The sequence below is a fragment of the Lissotriton vulgaris genome, chromosome 10, assembly GCF_964263255.1.
Source record: "Lissotriton vulgaris chromosome 10, aLisVul1.2, whole genome shotgun sequence".
Taxonomy (NCBI): Eukaryota; Metazoa; Chordata; class Amphibia; order Caudata; family Salamandridae; genus Lissotriton; species Lissotriton vulgaris.
The window spans coordinates 889,901,728-889,922,402 of record NC_141698.1 but is presented as its reverse complement, the minus strand read 5'-3'; the positions used below and the strand labels follow the sequence as shown (position 1 = coordinate 889,922,402).

At 45.9% G+C, this 20,675-nt stretch overlaps 1 protein-coding gene across 3 annotated transcripts in view; it reads left to right on the top strand.

The window, feature by feature from the left end:
• The window catches only part of KRIT1 (KRIT1 ankyrin repeat containing), a 346,827-nt gene that overhangs the window by 153,967 nt on the left and 172,185 nt on the right, over nucleotides 1-20,675 (top strand). For all 3 annotated transcript variants that reach the window (XM_086941853.1, XM_086941852.1, XM_086941854.1), the window contains one exon: nucleotides 7,938-8,094. In XM_086941853.1, coding sequence (XP_086797979.1) covers nucleotides 7,938-8,094 — 157 coding nt within the window. The remainder of the gene's footprint in view (nucleotides 1-7,937; nucleotides 8,095-20,675) is intronic.

The following is a 20,675-nucleotide window of genomic DNA, read 5'->3' as shown; positions in this document are numbered from 1 at the left end:
CCAAATATTTGAATGTTGTTATATCTGCTCCAGTCTTTGAGGTCAATGAATTTCCCTTGGAGGTTGTCTCTCCAGTCAGGCATATTGTAGAATTTATGTTCCAGGTTTGTGATCCAGATTTCATAAGTCTGTGCATGTGATTTAAAAAGTTGTTAATACCTCACGAATATGTTTAAGTTATTTAGTGACAGACACTGTGGATGCCTCAACTAGATAAATGGAGGACTTTATTCCAAATAGCTCTGGCATTATTGACTCTAATGTCAATGGTGACATGTTGGCGTCTGTGGGTAAGTGGGATAACTCTCTGGAATCTCTGATCACTGTATTAGAGAATAGTTATTGACAGGAGGCTTTGATCTTTGACAGAGGTATTCCTCTAGTTATTTATTGTGTGTAATCTGCTCCTGTATCATTCATAGACCATGAGGGTATACCTTCATAACTGTGTGTTCATTTAGCAGAAATAAAATGATGCAAAGCTTGTTAGTTTATCTTATTGATTAAAGCCAACTACGTAGGATGCATGACGAGACCTGTTGAACTCGATAGGCTGCTCATTCATCAGCATTCACCTTCTACAGATCAAGTTCTTAAAACTGTCTCTAGATTGAATTGTTCCTCTAAGAATGTCGGAAAATGTAAAGATACTGGTGACCCGCACAGGGAATGATATTGTCTGCTACAAGAGATCAGCTCAATCGAAAATGGTGGGTTGATTGGCTTCCATGTCCGCATTGTTCTTTGGTGGATGTGTGGGGGTCGTTTGCAACTAGAGCTAATGTGCTCTGGCTGATGCCTGCGTTGCACTTGCCCTCACCGCTGTCGGTTGGGATGCAGGGGGCATTTCTGACTGTACAGGAACTCAAGAGGCATCTTACAGTTCTGAAAGATGAGTCAGACCGCGGCAGCACCAGCACCTCTCTGGGGCACCGGGTGTCTTTCCTGATGCCCAAAGTGTTCATCCAGTGCATTGTCGAGTCTCGTAGGGATTCCTGTGCTGCAGTGGAAATGTCAGTAGGAGGAGCCATCGCTCAAACCCTGAGTTGGATGCATAAGATAGAGCAGTTGTGATAGTTCTGATCAGCTCTTGGTACATTGCAGATTGAAGGAGCAAGTTGATAGTGGCTTGGGAGTACAAATAAAGGAGAAATATAAGCAGCCTGGCCTATAAGGTGTTTAGATGTCCAAGCCCCACCTCCACAGTAACCCCTTTCATCTGATTAATCTATTAGTATTGCATTGTAGTGTATTGCTAAACATAAAGTGCAAAAACACCTTTTAGGTACAGCAACATTCTTGAAAATAAATCAAATAAAAACAAGTCTTTCGTACATTTTCTTCATTCGTCTAAGAATGTTAAGATTTGTATGTGGAGGGTATTTGCACTAGACATTTTACATTGCTCCTAGAGTTTTCCTTTAATGAGAATACCATGTAGCATGTTTTTTCACTTTTCTTTTTTCGTGGAGGAAAATCTTTAATAAAACCAGAGATGGGCATGTTTTATGTGGAAGTGAAATAATTAGCATCTGTGGTGTTTACTAAATAGGTAGCTTGGATGATGCTCTACAAATCAAGTTAGGCAGGTCATATTTTTTCCTATCTCTGACCCAAAGTAAGAATGGTGTGTGAAAATGGTCAGACCAGTTATCTGGGATATGTTTTTCTACCTGCATTAAGTATACTTTTAGTAAACATTTTCAGTGTTCAGTAAAATTTGTAGACTGCACCCTGCAAGCAGCTGTTAATGACTGCCAACATGATGCAGCTCTCTGGGCATTGGGTATGATCCCTCCACAAAATGTACAGTGATTGAGAGTCTAGAATAACAATTGATATCCTTGACATATTGCGTATGCTTGGCACTATTGTGTCCAGCCCTGGCATTATAAAGGCTTTGGCATAATGATGGCTATTTTTGGCAAATGAGAGACTACTTCACCTAACCGTGGACAGGCCTGTCATAGTAGTTTTGCAGCGTGAATCTTTCTGAATTTACTATGCTGTGCATTATTCCGCGGTCTAGTGGTTGGGTCCGGAATCGTAGTCTTTTCTTTCTTTTTTTTTTCGTAGCCCAGGTGGGCGTCGACGTCCCACCTTTTGGTGTACTTCCTGTGAATTCAGCACGCTTTCTGCGGAAGCTCCCACCTTTGGGCGCCATCTTCGGATTTTTTTTCCGCCTTGGGATCTGGATCGTCACCGCCCACGACGATCGTCGAGATAGAGGAGGAAGAGGAGTTTGACGCCGAAGAACCTCCGAAAACTCCTGAGCCCTAGGAACACGTAGAGGAAGAGGGCCTATACTACGATGAGGAAGGCGACGATGACGAGTGGACGAGTTTCGGCTCGGGATCGTTGGTGGCACAGGGCCTGGAGTGACAGGACCTCGACACCGAAAGCCCAGAAGAGCCCGTGGAAACATACCCTTCGAGGCCTTCGCCACCAGAAGACATTGGGGTCTAAAACATGGTCATCAGGAACGGAGCAACGGCTTATGGAGTCAAACTAGAGGAAGAAAAACCAAAGGCATGCTTCCTCTTAGAGACCCTGCTGCTCACTCAAACAAGAAGTCAATTTCTCCCCATGCTTCCAAGTGTCCTGGACCAAGGGAGGGAGGCATTCAAGGAACCAGCGAACTACAGGTTTATCACACCTAGGACGGAGAAGAAATACAAGCACTCCTCCAAGGACCCCCTCTACATCCAAGAATCCGTCACGGCGGACTCCATTATTGCAGCAACAGCCAGGAAGAGGGCAAACGTTCCAACAACCTTAGGCCCACCACCAGACAAAGAAAGTAGGAGGATAAACCTAAGTGGGAGAAAGGTAGAGAGGAATGCAGCGGTGCAGTGGCGCATTGCAAGCTCTAATGCACTACTAAACAGGCATGCATACCAGCATTGGGACGAGGCCGGACAGCTGCTTAAACACCTCCCTGAGCAATACCAAAAAAGGGTGTCACACCTGGTGGAGGAATGCAATAATATAGCAAATTCATGCCTGAAATCAGCCTTGGATGGGGCAGACACATCCAGTAGGCTCATGATGATCGAGGTAACAGAAAGAAGGCATACCTGGCTGAGGATCTCAGTCTTCAGGCCGGAAGTACAGAACAACATTCTGAGCACCCCATTCAATGGAGAAACACTGTTCAGGGCACCAGTGGATGAAAAACTCACCCAGCTCAAAAAGGAGAATGAGACTGCAACGTCCATGGGGGCCTTGCAATTCAGAGGAATGAGAAGGGGCACCCCGACATGGAGACCAATCGGAAGGGGGAGAAACCAGCCGGGAATGACACACCAGACATTCCAGCAGGCCTACCAGGGCGACAATCGAGCGCAGCAGGGCCAGCAAAAACAAACCTGGCAGTACCAGCCTCGGGGCCAGTCCTTTCGCGGGAGGGCGAACGGACGACGGCAAGCAAGAAGAGGGAGCCGCCAGCAACCCACCTCAAAGTGACTCCATCCCACCAAGCATGCCCACCCGCACGATCCCTCGGAAGGTGGGGCACGACAGGGTCAACAAAAGAGGGTTACACGGACCAAGCAGCAACGATCAATACCGACAGTAGGAGGCAGGCTAGAACATTTCTTCCAGGAATGGAAGAGGATAACTACAGACATATGGATACTCAACATCACACAGTTTGGATACTGCAAAGAACTGGAAAAGAAACCACCAAACAGAAAACCAAAAAGGAAGGCGCACTCAGCAAAAGAACTAGCGCAACTCCTGGAGGAAGCACAAGAACTGCTCCAAAAGGAGGCCATCGAACAAGTTCCATTCAGAGAAAGAAACAAGGGAGTGTACTCAAACTATTTCCTAGTACCAAAAGTGGACGAAACGCTGAGACCCATCCTAGATCTAAGGTTCCTAAACCGATATATAAAAACGCAAAAATTCAAAATGACATCCCTACAAGAGGTCATTCCTCAGATAAGGGTCGGAGTCTTCATGTCCCCCGTAGACCTCAAAGATGCCTACCTGCACATTCCCATGAACAGGCAGCACAAACATCTACTAAGATTTACCATCAACAAAGAACACTACCAGTTCACAGCCCTAGTTTCGGACTAAAATCCGCACCAAGGGTCTTCACCAAATGCCTCGCTGCAGTGGCAGCGCACCAGCGGAGGGAAGAGATTCATGTATACCCTTACCTCGACGACTGGCATATAAAAGCAAGTTCCCACAGGATATGCAAGGAACATGCACAGCGGGTCACAGAAACACTGACAGACCTGGGATTCTCCATACACTGGGGGAAATCCTCAATGGAACCAGAGCAAGTGAAGATCTTCCTAGGAGCACAGATCAACACCAGACAGTGCAAGGTGTTCCCCAGCGACAAGAGAACACTTGCCCTGCTGAAGGAGACAAGCCACTACCAGAAGGGGCAAGTTCTGACAGTGAGGACAGCGAGAAAGATCATGGGGATGATGGCGTCCTGCAAACACCTGGTCCCCAATACACGGCTCCACATGAGACCATTCCACGAATGGCTGCAACAAAAATGGTCACAAGCTACAGGAAGTTGGGAAGATCTAGTGGTTGTAACGCACGCAGTGCACAAAGAGATAAAGTGGTGGAACAAGGAGAACATAACAAAAGGGAAGCCTTTAACACCACCAACCCCAACGGTGACCATCACCACAGACGCATCCCAGATGGGATGGGGGGCACACATGAACAAGCTCAAGGTGAGGGGTCTGTGAAACCCAGCAGATGCGATCAGACACATCAATTACCTGGAACTAAAGACTGTGCTCCTCGCCCTGAAGGCCTTCCAGAAACAACTGTACAACCAGAGAGTGTTGATACAAGCAGACAACACAACAACGATGTTCTACATCAACAAACCGGGAGGAACACAATCAGTGGCACTATCCAACCTAGCGCAGGAAATATGGAGATGGGCCATCCCACTCAAAATAGACCTACTGGCCATACACCTACCAGGGAAGGACAATGTGGAAGCAGACAGGCTCAGCAGACAGACATCAGCATGCCACGAGTGGGAGCTCAATGCACAGGAAACGCAAAGGCTGTTCAGGAGGTGGGGAACACCAACAATAGACCTATTTGCAACACACCAGAATGCAAAATGCCGATACTTCGCATCGAGACAACCAGAGGAACAATCCCAGGGGAATGCCCTATGAATAAGCTGGTCAAAACATTTGCCTACGCTTTTCCCCCGATACCACTGATACACAAGGTACTCAGCAAGTGCAGAACCAGCAACATGACAACGATCCTGGTGGCATCACAGTGGGCAAGGCAGACCTGGTACTCACAAATACTGGAAATGGCGCAGGGAACACCCCACAAGTTCGGGAAAAGAAAAGACTTACTCTCCATGCAAAACGGAGAAGTACTACACCCAGAGCCAGAGAGCCTCAGCCTAGATGCATGGCTCCTGAAGACATAGAATTCGCACATCTAAGGCTACCGTAGAGCACTCTGCGGGTGCTACGAGAGGCACGGAGGCCTACCACATGAAGGTGCTATGTGGCAAAATGGAAAAGGTTCACACAATGGTGCAGCAAGGAAAAGCTGGACAAGAAGATGACAAGGGAATCAACAGTGCTAAAATATCTGACACACCTGCTGAAAGCAAAACTAAGTTTATCCTCGCTGAGAGTACACCTAGCAGCGATAGTGACCTACATAAGAGGAGAGACAGGACAGAGCTTCTTTACATCACAAGTAGTGAAAAGGTTCCTGGAAGGGGCTAAGAGGATAGCACCCCCCAGAAAGGATGCCACCACAGGTGATGAGCTTGAGAGCATTTCATCCATAGTGACTGGGTTGAGTGCTGCTGGGCCCTTGCTGGTACCCTTGACCCTTAATTTAATCCTAACAGAGCTTATGAAGGCACCCTTCGAACCCATTCATAAGACATCACTACAAATGCTCGCAATGAAGACAGCCTTTCTAGTGGCAATAACCTCACTACTCAGGGTAAACGAACTGCAAGCACTGACACTGCAAGAACCCTACATCCAAATACACAGTGATAGGGTAGTAATGAGAACTGACCCACACTTTATGCCAAAGGTGGTGTCAAGGTGTCACATGAACCAGACAATACGAATACCAAACTTCTTTCAGAAGCCATCCACAAGCTCAGAGAGGGCACTGCACACCATGGACGCTAGAAGAGCAGTAATGCATTACATGGAAAGAACTAAAGAGCACAGGAAAACAAAGCAGTTCTTTGTGTCCTTCGCAGTTTCCTGGGTAGACCAGTAACGAAGGGGACCATCGCACGATGGATCGCTCAAACTATGATATTCTGCCACAAACAGGCAGGCCAAGAACTAGCAGAGGGGGCACGAGCCCACCCTACCAGGAAGAAGGGAGCAACAATAGCCTTCTTGGCTAACCCACTCATTCAAGACATATGCCTGGCAGCTACATGGGTTTCGGTGCACACGTTCACTAAGCACTACTATGTGGATATACATAAGAACAAGGAAGCACAAGTAGGACCGAAGGTGCTTCAACATATATTCAACAACCAATGCTCATCTGCCACCCAGCCGCCACAACCATAACAAACCGCTACAAAGTCTATGCACAGCATAGTGAATCCAGAAACGCTGCAAAATGAATAGTTTCTTACCTGTCGGTGTAGTTTTGCAGCTTGAAGATCTTTCTGGATTCACTAGCGAACCCACCTACCTCCGCAAAGAAAACTTGAGGCTGTAGAAGAAGAAATACAAGGACAATATACAGACAGACACCTTAAGAGACAAAGCAAAAAAAACTTTAACTTTGAGAAAGTACTAGAGAATATTGCCAAAGGATTCACAAACAGAACACAAAAACAAGAAAAAAAGAATCCGAAGATTGTGCCCAAAGGTGGGAGCTTCAGCAGGAAGCGTGCCGGCGTCACAGGAAGTACACCAAAAGGTGGGACGTCGACACCCATCTGGGCTACAAAAAAAAAAAGAAAGAAAGAAAAGACTACGATCCCGGACCCAACCACTAGACCGCAGAATAATGCACAGCATAGTGAATACAGAAAGATCTTCAAGCTGCAAAACTACATGCGGATCTTTGGGTATCAAATATTTAATGATCAAAATTGAAAACTGCTATGTTGAGGAAAAACGTATTTCTTGCCACAAACTAACTCCATTTCTGTTTTGTGAATTCATTTTGTTTACACAGAATTGAAAATTGTGTTGATTACAAAATATGTATTTTCTTTGAAGCTCATGAGCCAATGTTTTGTATATCTAAAATATATTTAAACCTGGCATTTGCGTAAGAAGTCAAATTGAGGCTGGTGGCAAATTACTGATAATATTTTTTGGGTCCAGAAGACATTTGCTTCTATTTCTTTTATTTCGCGACTCACGTGGAAACATTTTATATTGATAAGATATGAAATTGGCATTATAAATTGAAAAATTCAAACATGAAATTTCTGTTGGAAATCCTGCCTGTTGTGCACAAGTGTTGACTATTAGTAATCTTACATGAAGTCACCGCTGTTCTAATCTTGTATGATGAGTTCACTGTATAGTGGTGACAAAAGTTGTTAGTAGAGCAGGATGATTTTCGTTTTTGAGAAGTAGCTCTCATTATAGAGAAGGTTGGCTCTCCCAGTGTGATCCCTGTATTTTCCCTCTGCTGTGGCACCGCCTTGACCACAACCTAATGTGGAATCATACAGTACCTAGATAAATTCCACAGGATCGGATAAATTCCACAGGTTCAAGCAAAAAACACACTAAGTGCTTTCAAACCATGAAATGCAAATTAGAACCCCTTTTTTACTATGTTTACTCATGCACGTTTGTACTCATTACTCCCCAGTACCTTCAAAACGTGACCAGGAAGCCAATTGTGTATTTTGGTTGACTTCTAATGATAATATTTTTTTTAATGAGAAATAAATATATATATTTTTACTTTAGTATGAAAAAGTCCGAATATACCGAATGGATGGGTCATATCGTTCAGTGGAGTTGAAACATGGCAATAATACTACAGTGCAGCAGATTATGGAAGGGATGCGGTTGTCACAAGAAACTCAACAGTATTTCACTATCTGGATCTGTTCTGAGAACCTCAGTAAGAAACCTTGGCATTTTGATAGTGTACTATATAATTGAACATATGTTTAAATCTTGAAAACTGACAGCATTTTAGCATGTTTAACTTGTATTTGTGTTTATCCACTGCCGTTGTCACAGAATTGCATTGATCATTAGACGCTCCAGCAATGCTTAATGTAAAGCATTTGGTATCAAATTTCCAACTCACATTTGCTAAAGGAAATATACCAGCAATGCACTGTTTTCATGAATGGTTCTAACAACCATCCATCTGACAACTCTTAGTACTTTCTTCTTTGGCTACTAAAGTGGGCCAATCCAAATTTCTACAACAGGGAGGGTAGAAAATGATGATTGTTTTTATGACAGACCTCAAAATATCCTGCAAAGTACCACCAACCATATATGCTTTCTTTTGATCTGAGAATGGAGATAAAAAGAATGTGATTACTTTGATATTGTCTTTATAGGTGAATAGAATAAAAAAAACCTCCGGCTGATAACTTCTAGAGGCAACGTCCAAAGCCTTTAAACTGAAACCCTTTTATAGGAAAAAAAACTGAATATCATGTCCTGTTTCCAAGACAACGTCTTCAATGACAACCTTACATACCCTTCCCGTTAAATCAAAAACTGTAAAACGACATTTACATCCAACAGTAACCAAATTTAGAGCCCATTTTAAAAGTTGGTGGACAGAGTAATCTCCGTTGACTTGGAAGAGGAAGTAACGTCCACCAGGTCCAGACTACTTCACCTACCAAATTTAGAAATGGCTGCCAAGCAGTTAATTCTAAAGCATTGGCAGGAATCTCCGTCATGGCGATTCCTGTCACCGCTGTTTACGGTTTTGTGCACAGCTCCATCAATATGACAGAGCCCTAGACGAAATTGCTTTCAGCTTTTTTTCAAAAATAAGGAAATAATGCTCCCCTTGCCATGGGAGCTATACCATTGTGGTTCTACCACGGCGAGGAGCACATTTAGCAATGTTCACTGCCCCTTAACGATAGGATTTTCCTACCAGTGATGGGCAGTGAAAAATGACCACTAATTTCTCCTATATAAATTAGTTGGGCAGAATTAGATCTATCTCCGACGATCCTTATTCCACAGGGCCATCGGAGGGGTTTAATCATGGAGGAGATAGTGTAGTCTCTGCTGTAATAAAACCTAAGGTCCGCCTGCTTTTAGTTTGGCAGGCAGACCTTTATCTTGCTAGTATATATATACTCTGTCGTAGTGCAACAGAGTATTGACACCGTCAAGATATACAGTGGGCCTTAGTTACTGGCTAAATGTATCTCTCATCACTCCTTGTACGTAAACCAGAAGACTTTTACCAGAGCATGGCTATCTAAAATCTCTGCATGATATAAATTCACTATGTTCTATGTTAGACCTTTCTCAAATAACTCTGATAGAAAAAAAAGAAGGTTTACTACAAAAAAATCTAATTGGATCCTCATTCCTTTAAAAACACCAATGAAACATTTTTTCCATGCCAATCTATATCCCTGGTGCCCAGAATCACCTTTCACACTTCCAGCTGAAAAACCCCAAAACTTGCAGAACTATCCCGCAATAGTCCATGCCACTCACTGACTATGCCACTTCAGGACCAAATAGTATAACTCTCTGTGACCCATCAACGAATCCGAAAACGCCAGCAACAGCATTGGACAATCCACTAACATCTCCGTCTGGCACTAAGACTAAGACTGCCATAACTGTGTTGCCATCACCATTGTTTCCCATGTTCTCCCTATCCACACTAACCTGCTGTATCACAGCAAAAGGAGGAAAGGCATCCAATCTCAACCTTTTCCAATCCTGAGCAAATGCATATACCCACATTGCATCAAGATCTGGTCTCCAACTGAAGAATCCTTCAAACTGGACATTTAATCTAGATAGAAGGCACAAGAAAAGTTACAAATAAATGGTGCTCAAGAATAGGGGTTGGCTACTAAGCAGCCCCAGATATAACGCACAACACATGGATTAAAATAGTACAAAACCATTGTCCTGAGCACTCAGAGTTGAAGAAAATAATTAGTGAATCATATTAAATTAAAATTAAAGACTATGGACACCTCACAACTCCATGTTGGACGTTTTAAAAAAAAAATGAACTCTGAGTGCTCAGGACAATTGTTTTGGGCATTTAATATGTTCACAAATGTATCTACTTTAAATTACCCCATACCCTCAGGTTCCCCAAAACTATGTTTCTCTTCAACCTCTAGTTATTAAAAGTTGTAAAAATGTCTTGAATTGTAATTTGCTACCCAATTGCTAATTCCTGTTATATATTCTTCCTGAACTGATATTCCCAAGTGAAGACAATAATGCTAGACCTCCCTTCTCCATCTCCACCTGACCCCTCAAACTTGCTGGTACATTACCGCCCAGAAACATTGTCCATCTTCAACATTATACAACTGACTTGATTCTTCACCAGAATTCTCACCACAACAAAAAAAATGCAAGCAGTTGGGTCAGGATGTTGATTCTTTGTATTGCTGCTCCATAGGGGCAATAGAGGAAGGCATAATATTTCTCAATTTGTGATTTCTTATTTATCTTTAGCTTGGAAATGATTCTACATCAATGATGGGCACATACCCAATTTCAAAATCGAAATTATAAACTGTGACTGATTCCCCATGCACACATACCTTCATTAAGCTATCCTAATCTTTCTAAAGAAGTGCTTTAGCTTCCCAGGAGCAGGTATTACACATGCAATTTAAGCCTTGCTTCAAAATACAAAATGTAATACAAGCACCCCATGTGACTTTACAGATGGGTGCAGAAGACTCTGATCAATAAGGGATGCACAGCGTATATCCTGATACCGATCTGAGGGGAGGGATTGCGCTCTCAAGTAATTATGATACTTAAATTAAAGGAAACTGTTGGGTCATCCGTAACCATGAGAAGTCTTGTAGACAAGCGTATTGCCAGTTGCCTTGTCAAAACAGATTTAATCTGCAAACTCCACTATCTGGGCATTGCTTTTGCCGGGTTCTTTTTTGTTGATTACCAGATTTTATTGGTTGTGACACACAGTTGTCGTTTCTGGTATGATTACAGTTGGCATATGCGAAACAGTGGCAAGAAATAAATACAGCACCTCAATACAATGCAATAATGACCTTGGCACCCAAAATCCTACACAATACTCCGACTCTAAAGGTCCAGCTATTTCCCCCATACACAGCCATGTTTACGGGGGCATCCCCTAGCCTCCTAAAGAGGCTGTTCCTGCATTGCACACCAATCTACTGCTCTGCACCACTGGGAGAGCATGGGAGTCATGGGGGACTTCTTCCGGGCTGTAATATCCCTTTTTGCTACTATAAGAGCCGTTCCCAGAAGTCTTCGGTCAGCCCTCGTACCATCCAATCCCTTGAGGACCACCTGCAAAAGCACGAGGGGGGAAAGGGGAACCTCCCATCCGAATACCCCAGAAAGTTCATCAACCACAGCCAACCAGAACCCCTAGATGACCGGGCACATACTGTGTGATAAAAATCAGCGGGGGCCTCAGCAAACTGGGGACAGGCAGGGTCAGGAATCCGCTCTGCTCGGTGTAGTCATTCCGAGAAAAGACAGGTACCATACAAGTAGTAAATTTGGAGCAGGCGTAGCTTAGAGGAAATAGTGATCACTCTGGGTGCCATCAATGCATCCCGCCAGTCATCATTATCGAGGGGACCCAACCATGTTTCCTAGCGAGTCCTAAGATGGTCTAGGCTGCCATAGGAGTTGATTACAAAAGTGCAGTATATTTTGGAGAGTCCTCCTTTGCCCAAGTAACCCATTAACAATTTAGCTTCCAGTGGGTTAAACTTCTGAAGTGAGATGTCATGATCAAGATGTGATTGGAGTGCATGCCTCAACTGGAGATACTTGTAGAACTGTGTGTGGGACTGGGTATATGTGGTTTGAAGTTCCTGGTAGGGGCATACATGGGTCCCTGACCACATGTGTCCCAGCAGTGAGACCCCAATGAGGCTCCATCTCCTGAAACCCTGCATTGATGTCACCTCCCTCAACCATGTGCCATGCCAAAGAGGCATTTGCTTGGTGAGTTTGGTATCCCAATGTATGTGTCGTAAGGCAAACCTCCACGCATGTATGACCAGCTTGGTCACGAAGGGCTTTGAGTTAGGAACGGGAGAACCGTACATTATAGATGAGTTGCCAGAATCCCAGCACGGCGAGTTTCAAGCAATAGGCTGGGTCCGACCATCCACCATTGAACCCATCATGGATGACCAACAGGTGTGATGCTAAGTAATATAGGTACAAATTCGACATACCTATGCCACCGTCATAGGGTCCCCATTGGCAGGGAATGAATGCTAAGTGTGCCCTCGAACCGTGCCAAAGAAAGGTTGTTGCAGCGCTATCGAGTGCTCTAAACCAGTAAAAAAATGGCAAATTTTGAAAGACATGAAGAAAGTGGGGCAGGACCATAATTTTATTAAGGGCAATACGTTCCATCATGTTTAGAGGAAGGGACCACCACTTGTCCAGGTCAGACCTGGCCGTCGAGTTAGGGGCTCGGGGAGCCATGAGACCCAAATACCCAGGTACTTGAATCTGAGATGACGGATGTGAATGGTGTCTTGTTAGTCCGTGCAATCCCAAGAGGGGCCCAAAGGCATCAGTACGTACTTTACTGGGTTTATCTTAAGCCCGATGCATCCCCAAAACAGTGCAAAATATGATGGCGCCCAGCCCGTTCTCTGCTGGATTCGCCAAGCAACGCAGGATATCCTCCGCATACAAGGCAATGTGGTCTTCATGTCCCGTATTCCATTTCCAGACAGTGTTCTGTGTGTCCTCCCAAATGAGACGGCTAGGGGCTCAATCGCTAGTGCAAAAAGTAACGGGTATAGCCCTGCCTTGTTCCCCAGTGTATGGAGAAGGTGTGGGAGAGGACCCCATTAATCTGACCCCTTACCCTTGAATTAGAGTAAAGTGCACGGATCATGCCCCTGAGCCGTGGCTCAAACCCCGCCCCCACCAACACCATGTGTAGCTAGCCCCAGTTCACCAAATCAAATGCCTTTTTAAAGTCTGTTAGGAGTAAGGCGAGAGATTTTGATGTAAGAGATGATGGTGGGACAGGGCCAATTGTAAGCGTCTGAGGCAATGTTGCGTGCCAAGATTCGGCATGAAACCGATTTGATCGGGGTGTACCAATGCGGGTAGAATTTTTTTGAGCTGGGTCGCTAGCATAGTTGCAAACATTTTGACTTCCCCGTTAATCAAGGAAATCAGGCTATAGTTCGTGCAAGATGTAGATGGGGGCTGTGTCTTGGGGATCACCACTATCGCGGCGGTGTCTATGTCTGATGTCTTGAACTCTAGCTTTCTCATAGAGGGTAAGGAGGCTCTAGCTTTCTCATAGAGGGCAAGGAGGTACAGGCCCACAACATCCTGGAATGCTTTATAAAGCTCTGCAGGCAACCCATCAGGGCCTGGGGTTTTCCCAGATTTTATCTTCGACAGGGCTTCCTCCATCCAGTTCTTCCGGCGAAAAGGGTTTGTGGTTTTATTTCAGCCTGTGGAAGACGAGGAAGAGGGACATCGGAGAGAAATTGAGCAGCTAGAGTCGGTTTCCTGTCAGAGGGAACCACGTAGAGTCGGTGATAATATTTAGCAAATGTCTGTGCTACCTCTGAGAGAGAGAGTGAAGGGAAGCACTGTGCTCATCGATGATATCTGGTATAATCCTGTTTGTGTTGGTGGGATGCCAACCAATAAAGTAATCCCCCATTTTTTGTCCCCCTACCCATAAATCCTAGCCATTGTGGCTTGTCACAGATGCTTGGCTGCTTCCGGGGAGAGTAGGCTGTCTTCGTAGATTAGGGTCAGATGTTGGGAAGAACCATCACTAGGCTCTAACTCCCTCTGGGACTCCAGGTGGAGGGCACGCGCCTCTAATTGGGTGATGAGCAGGGAACGTGCCCGCTCCTGCACACGTATTTGTATTTTCGCAAAGCTGTGTAGCTTTGCTAGCTGCCTAGAGTCCCTACTTTTCGGAAGGAAGCGTGTAGTTATGTTAGGGCCCGTACACACCCTTAATCTTGTAAATACTGGGCGTTTAACTGCACAAAGGCCGCACGCCTACTCTGGCGGGAGCCCAGACGAAGAAGGATAGGAGCATGATCGGAAATACCACAGGCCAGTATCTGAACATGGCTAATATTACGACAGTCAGTTGGTGTGCGGCATAGGTGTGAGTGTATTGTCGGACTCGCTGTTGCCATGTCCTGCATGCGTCACAGAGCCCCAGGGCCGCAGCCCAGTCAGAGAGTCTGTGGGCGTTATACTCCGCGACCCAGTGGAGGGTCCAATTGTGTCGGACGCGTGGTCCGGGACTGCATTAAAGTCTCCCCTGAGATGATCAATCCCTGCAGTAGGTGTAGGAGAGTCTTAGTTAGGTCCTGAAGGAACACATTGTGAGATGCAGGAGTTGCGTAAACGCTCACTATATTAACTGTGTGGCCCTCGAGTGTTCCTGTGATAGCGGGGAAGTGGCCCTGTGGGTGGCGTGCTTCCTGGATGACTACCAGGGGAAAGGAACGGTGCAGAACCGCCACACCCCTAGAGCCCCAAGACTAGCCTGCGTGGAAAACCCTGTTGTAACCTCTATGCATCAGGAAGGGGCAGTGATTCCCCATGAGGTGAGTCTCCTGGAGTGAAAGGACCGCTGGGTGAAAGCAATGAGCATATGACAAGACCACTGTGCGCTTCATCCGAACTTAGAGGCCTTTAACATTCCAAGATATTAAGTGGAAGAATGCCATCTGAAAAGAAGGAAGATGAAAGTGTTACTAATCATGGTAGGCCTGTAGCCATTGGAGCATGTATGAGGAAGTGCCACTGATCCGAGTGCATTACTGTATATAAGAGGTGTGTGTGTGTTAGTGTTTGTGAAAAAAAACACAACAGAAAAGGCAACCATATGGCAGGTCAAGAAAAGCAGTGAAAGCAATAACAGTAACATAATGTTCGAGGCATGTAGGCTGCTGAATTCATATCTTTGCATAGATCGCTGCCTAGTGTTGGGTCCGGATGATTGCACATGGTTGTCCTGGAAGAGTCTTCGAAGTATCACGAGATAGGTGGCTCCTCCCTTGGACTACAGTGCGCATGGGCATCCTCTCCATGCTCAGATTGTTTTTTTCCGTCATTGGGTTCGGATGTACTTTCCAGCACTCCAAGTTCGGAATCAAGATAAACTTTTAGAAAGTCCAAAAGGCCTTCGGTTTTCATCGGTATTGTTTGCGATCGGTACCGATAACCTTCTTTAACATTAGTTTGCCGTTAGGCCTTCTCGACGCCACGTGGACCGACGGTCGATGAAACGAAGCCCATTCAAATACTGCCCGCAGTGCAACTCGGAAGTTCCCGTACACCGATAAACATCCAGTGTGCAACAAATGCTTGTCTCCAGATCATAATGAAGACAGTTGCCTAGCTTGTGCCCAGTTCCGGTCCAAAAAGACGATCCGCAATCGACGGGCGGCAAGGCAAGAAATGCAGAGGTCTGCACCAGAGCCCGAGAATATCTTCGACGACGAAGAAGAACTGGTTGACGCCGAAGACTCGGATCAAGACGGAGATCAATTCTCCGAGCACGACTCTGAATATTATATCGACGACGAAGAACAGATCGTCGATGTTGAAGAATACGAACAAGATATCGTAGCTGTCGAAGACGACTCAGATGACGACGAGGGGCGAACACCGCCCCATACAGACACTACACCGATATCAGAGACTCCGGTCGAAAGCATCGCCAACAGGCCTTAGCCAAGATCAAGATACTGGTTCTACAGCCAAGCCATACCGCCCGGCTAAGAACATACAAAAAGAGCCTTCTGAGTCACGTAATCCAAGGTTGGTTCCATTGAAACCGAAACTCATCGACACAACAGTCTTCGGACCGAACGTCGTTGAACCGAAGGTGATAAAGCCAAGGGGCGCCGACCCGAAGGTCACCGTTCCATTAACACCTTCGAAGCCAAAGGCCGTCGAATCTACCTCGAAGCCAAAGGCCGTTGAATCGACCTCGAAGCCAAAGGCCGTCGACTCGAGCAAATCGGGTTCGACTGTCAAAAAAGGAAAAAAGCCTGTCGACGAAGGCAAAAGGGCTACGCCCAAGGCAGTCGTCGAACCAAAACCGAAACCTAAGGTAGACCACACCAAATCGGTCGAGCCGAAGCCCATCGATCCAAACAGGGGCATCAAGCCAAAGACGCAGGCTCCGAAGACACCTCTACCACCTAAACAAGTTACCGTACCGACGAAACCGCTCGGTCCAAAAACTGTGGTGAAACCTGTAAAAGACGTCGGACCGACAAAACCTGTCGGCAAGCCTCTAAAACCTGTCCAAGCACCAAAAGCAATCGAACCGAGTAAAGGCAACGAACCGAAGAAGGTCAAACCAAACACTACGGTGCCAAGGCAAAAGACTGTGGAAGAGGAGATCATCCATCCAGACCCATCCACAGAAGATCAGTCAAAACTATATATTGACCCAAATAATGGGAAAGTGACTGTTTATAAAAGGAAGAAAAGACCAGTGCCTAGTGAAGGCTTTTCTAAAATTCCACTCAAAAAGAAGAGAGACTGTGCTACCTCTCCTATTCTTTTCCAACCTATCTCTCCAGCTGTGCCTGCAACTCCATACACACCATACTCACCTGCACACTCTGACTACAACCAAGATCAAGATCAGGATGCAGATGTGGGTTTTGGAGATATACAAAACCCATATGTAGACCCCAATACACAACCATGGGGGGGTGGAGGTGAGCCAGACAATGAAGGGGCTCTACCCATTACATACCCTACTGCATACCCAGCTAAGCCATCACCCACAGAAGACACAGTGGCTTTTAACTCATTAATAGACCGAGCTGCAAGCTACCATAATGTAGACATGCATTCTGATGCTATAGAAGAGGACTTTCTATTTGATACGCTGGCAACATCAGAAAGAAGTGTCAAAACTCTCCACATGTTAAAGGGCGTCCTAAAGCACGGAAATGACATCTTCAAAGACAATGCTAGGGTAAGTATAGGGCTGCACCAGTAGACCCTACATACATAAAGAGGCAACTGCCTTTAGACTCATTGGTGGTATCCAATGCACGAAAGTGTGCGAATTCACAAACAACTGGAGAGGCTCCTCCTCCTGAAAAGGAGTCTAAGATTTTAAAAGCATCAGACAAAAGAGTAGCAGCTCAAGCAGCAAACTCATGGAGAATAGCCAATACACAGACCTTGCTGGCCAGATATGACAGGGCACACTATGATACTTTAGAGGGACTTCTCCAATACTTACCCAAGCCTTACAAGGAGCAGGCAGATGAACTTATACAAGAGGGAAAGCTCATCACCAATGCCTCCATTAAGTGTGCTCTAGACACAGCAGATACAGCTGCCAGATCTATTAACACAAGCTTACTGCTTAGAAGGCACGCATGGCTTTGCATATCTGGATTCAAAAATGAAGTACAGGCCACAATTCTTAACCAGCCTATAAATCCAGATTTCTTGTTTGGTCCAGCAGTTGACTCAATTCTGGACAATATGAAAAAGGACAACGAAACAGCAAAGTCCATGGGAGCCCTTCAGTCCCAACAACACAGAGGCGCCTTTCGTCGCTCAAGTTATAGAGGAGGAGCGCGAGGTAACACATCGCAGCAGTCTTCCACTTACAAAACTAATACGCAATCCACATACAATAAAAACACAAACAGGGGTGGATACAGAGGAAATAATACAAAGGGCAAGGGTCGTGGAGGCAATGCCAATAGATCCTCCACCAAACAGTGACTTCTTGGCATTACCCCCAGACCATATAACACCGGTCGGGGGAAGACTACAACAATTCCTGCCAGTCTGGTTACACATCACTACAGACAGGTGGGTAAAGCAAATTATCCAACATGGTTTTTGCCTAGAACTCACGTCAACACAACCCAACATACCACCCGTGCACCGTCGCAGGAACATATAACATTACTGCAGCAAGAGGTCATCAGTATGCTACAAAAGGGGGCCATAGAACCAGTCCCACTACAACACCAAGGAACGGGAGTATACTCACTATACTTCCTCATTCTGAAAAAGGACGGTTCACTCAGACCAATATTAGACCTCAGGCCCCTCAACCTGTACATATTGTCAGAGCACTTTCTTATGCTCACTCTCCAACAAGTCTTACCACTGCTTCACCAGGGAGACTTCCTAGCAACTCTAGACCTCAGACGCGTACTTTCATATACCAATACACCCTGCTCACAGAAAGTATCTAAGGATCACTATTCAAGGACAGCACTACCAGTTCAGAGTCCTAACATTCGGTGTAACAACAGCTCCACGGGTGTTCACCAAATGCCTAGCAACAGTGGCAGCACATCTCAGGAGACAACACATTCATGTGTACCCGTATCTGGACGATTGGCTAATGCACGCGCCATCAGCCCAGCAATGTGCCCGCCACATGTCAAAGACCATTCATCTCCTGCACAGCCTAGGCTTCTCGCTAAACTACCCGAAGTCGCACCTGCAACCCTCCCACGTCCAACAGTACCTGGGAGCAACAATAGATACACTAGCAGCGAAGGCATATCCGAACGCAGCACGAATAAACGGAATGCAAATGTTAATCCAAAAGTTCAGACCTCAACACTCATTGCCAGCTCGAGTGTTTATGCAACTCATAGGCATGATGGCCTCGTGCATATTCATAGTCCCTCATGCCAGGTTACACATGCGTCCGCTCCAGGAGCGCCTAGCAAGGCAGTGGAACCAGGCTCGGGGGCAATTACGGGTCCTAGTGTTGGCGACCAGTCAAGCATACAACTCTCTGCATTGGTGGAATCCACAAAACCTTTGCAAAGGACGACTGTTCCAAGAGCCTGTCCCACAAATAGTTATGACAGCGGACGCATCCCTGCTAGGCTGGGGAGCCCATGTCCTGCATTACACAGTTCAGGGACTATGTACTATACAACAGAAAAAGATGCACATCAACCTTCTGGAGTTGATGGCGGTCTTTCTAGCCCTAAAAGCATTCAAAAAACACTTATGCAACAAGACTGTGTTGATCCGGACGGACAACATGACAGCTATGTATTATATTCAAAAACAAGGAGGAACACACTCCCCACAGCTGTCGCACCTAGCTCAAAGCATGTGGAAATGGGCCATTCAAAGGAACATGTTTCTCATGGCAGAACACCTCCCAGGCAAAGACAATCAGATAGCCGACCTGCTCAGCAGGCACAGTCAACAGATGCACGAATGGAAGATTCACCCCAATGTGCTCCAACCATTCTTCCGGCAGTGGGCCAAGCGGAGATAGATCTGTTTGCCACAAGCGAAAACGCAAAATGCCAGTACTTTGCCGCCAGGTTCCCACATCCGCAGTCGCAGGGCAATGCGATATGGATGAACTGGTCAGGCAAATTTGCGTAAGCTTTTCCCCGAGCTCCATTAACACCTTTGCTGTGGCGGTTACTCCGCCGCATCGCTAACGGTCGCGGGGCGCGCGGCTCACCTGCGTGGGTGACAGAACCGTTCCGTCACGGCTCGCGGGTGAGCTGTGCTTGTGACGGAACGGTTCCGTCATGGCCCCGCCCGCTTAATGAAACGCGCCGCGCAGGTGCGAAATCAGCGCCGCGCAGGTGCGGCGAGCGGGCCGTGACGGAACTGTTCCGTCATGAGCACAGCCCTCCCGAGGGGCGTGACGGAACGGTTCTGTCAATAGCGTCAAAAGGGCTAATACCGCTAGTGGCACGCAAAATGCGCCAACATTCGCTGACGCTAATCATAGTTGCTCCCACATGGGCGAGGCAACCATGCTACTCGACGTTCCTAGAACTGTCAGTGGTGCCTCATCAAAGACTGTGACTAACACCCAGTCTTCTAACTCAGAACCATGGCGAAATCCAGCTAAGTGGAAACGCTTCGTCATTTACTGCATTAACAACGACATAAACCCATTAGACGCTTCGACACAAAACATCATTTGCTATCTCTTGCACCTACAAAGTTGCAATTTAGCCTACTCATCCATCAGGATACATCTAGCTGCGTTAGCAGCATATCTCCAAAACAGGCAACACCTTTCACTATTTAGAGTGCCAGCAATTAAAGCATTTATGGAGGGACTTAAACGAGTAATTCCCCCAAGGCACCCACCTTCACCAGTCTGGAATCTAAACATCGTTTTAACCAGACTTATGGGACCACCTTTTGAACCACTACACTCATGCGAACTACAATTTCTTACTTGGAAGGTGGCTTTCCTTATTGCCATTACTTCACTTAGAAGAGTTAGTGAGCTTCAAGCCCTAACCATTCAAGAGCCATTCATTCAAGTACATGCGAATAGAGTAGTTCTCAGAACAAACCCTAATTTCATGCCAAAAGTGGTATCCCATTTTCATATAAATCAAACAATAGACCTGTCGGTGTTCTTTCAAAACCCACAGACAGTTGCTGAAAGGGCCTTGCATTCTCTAGATGTCAAAAGAGCTCTGCTTTACTATATAG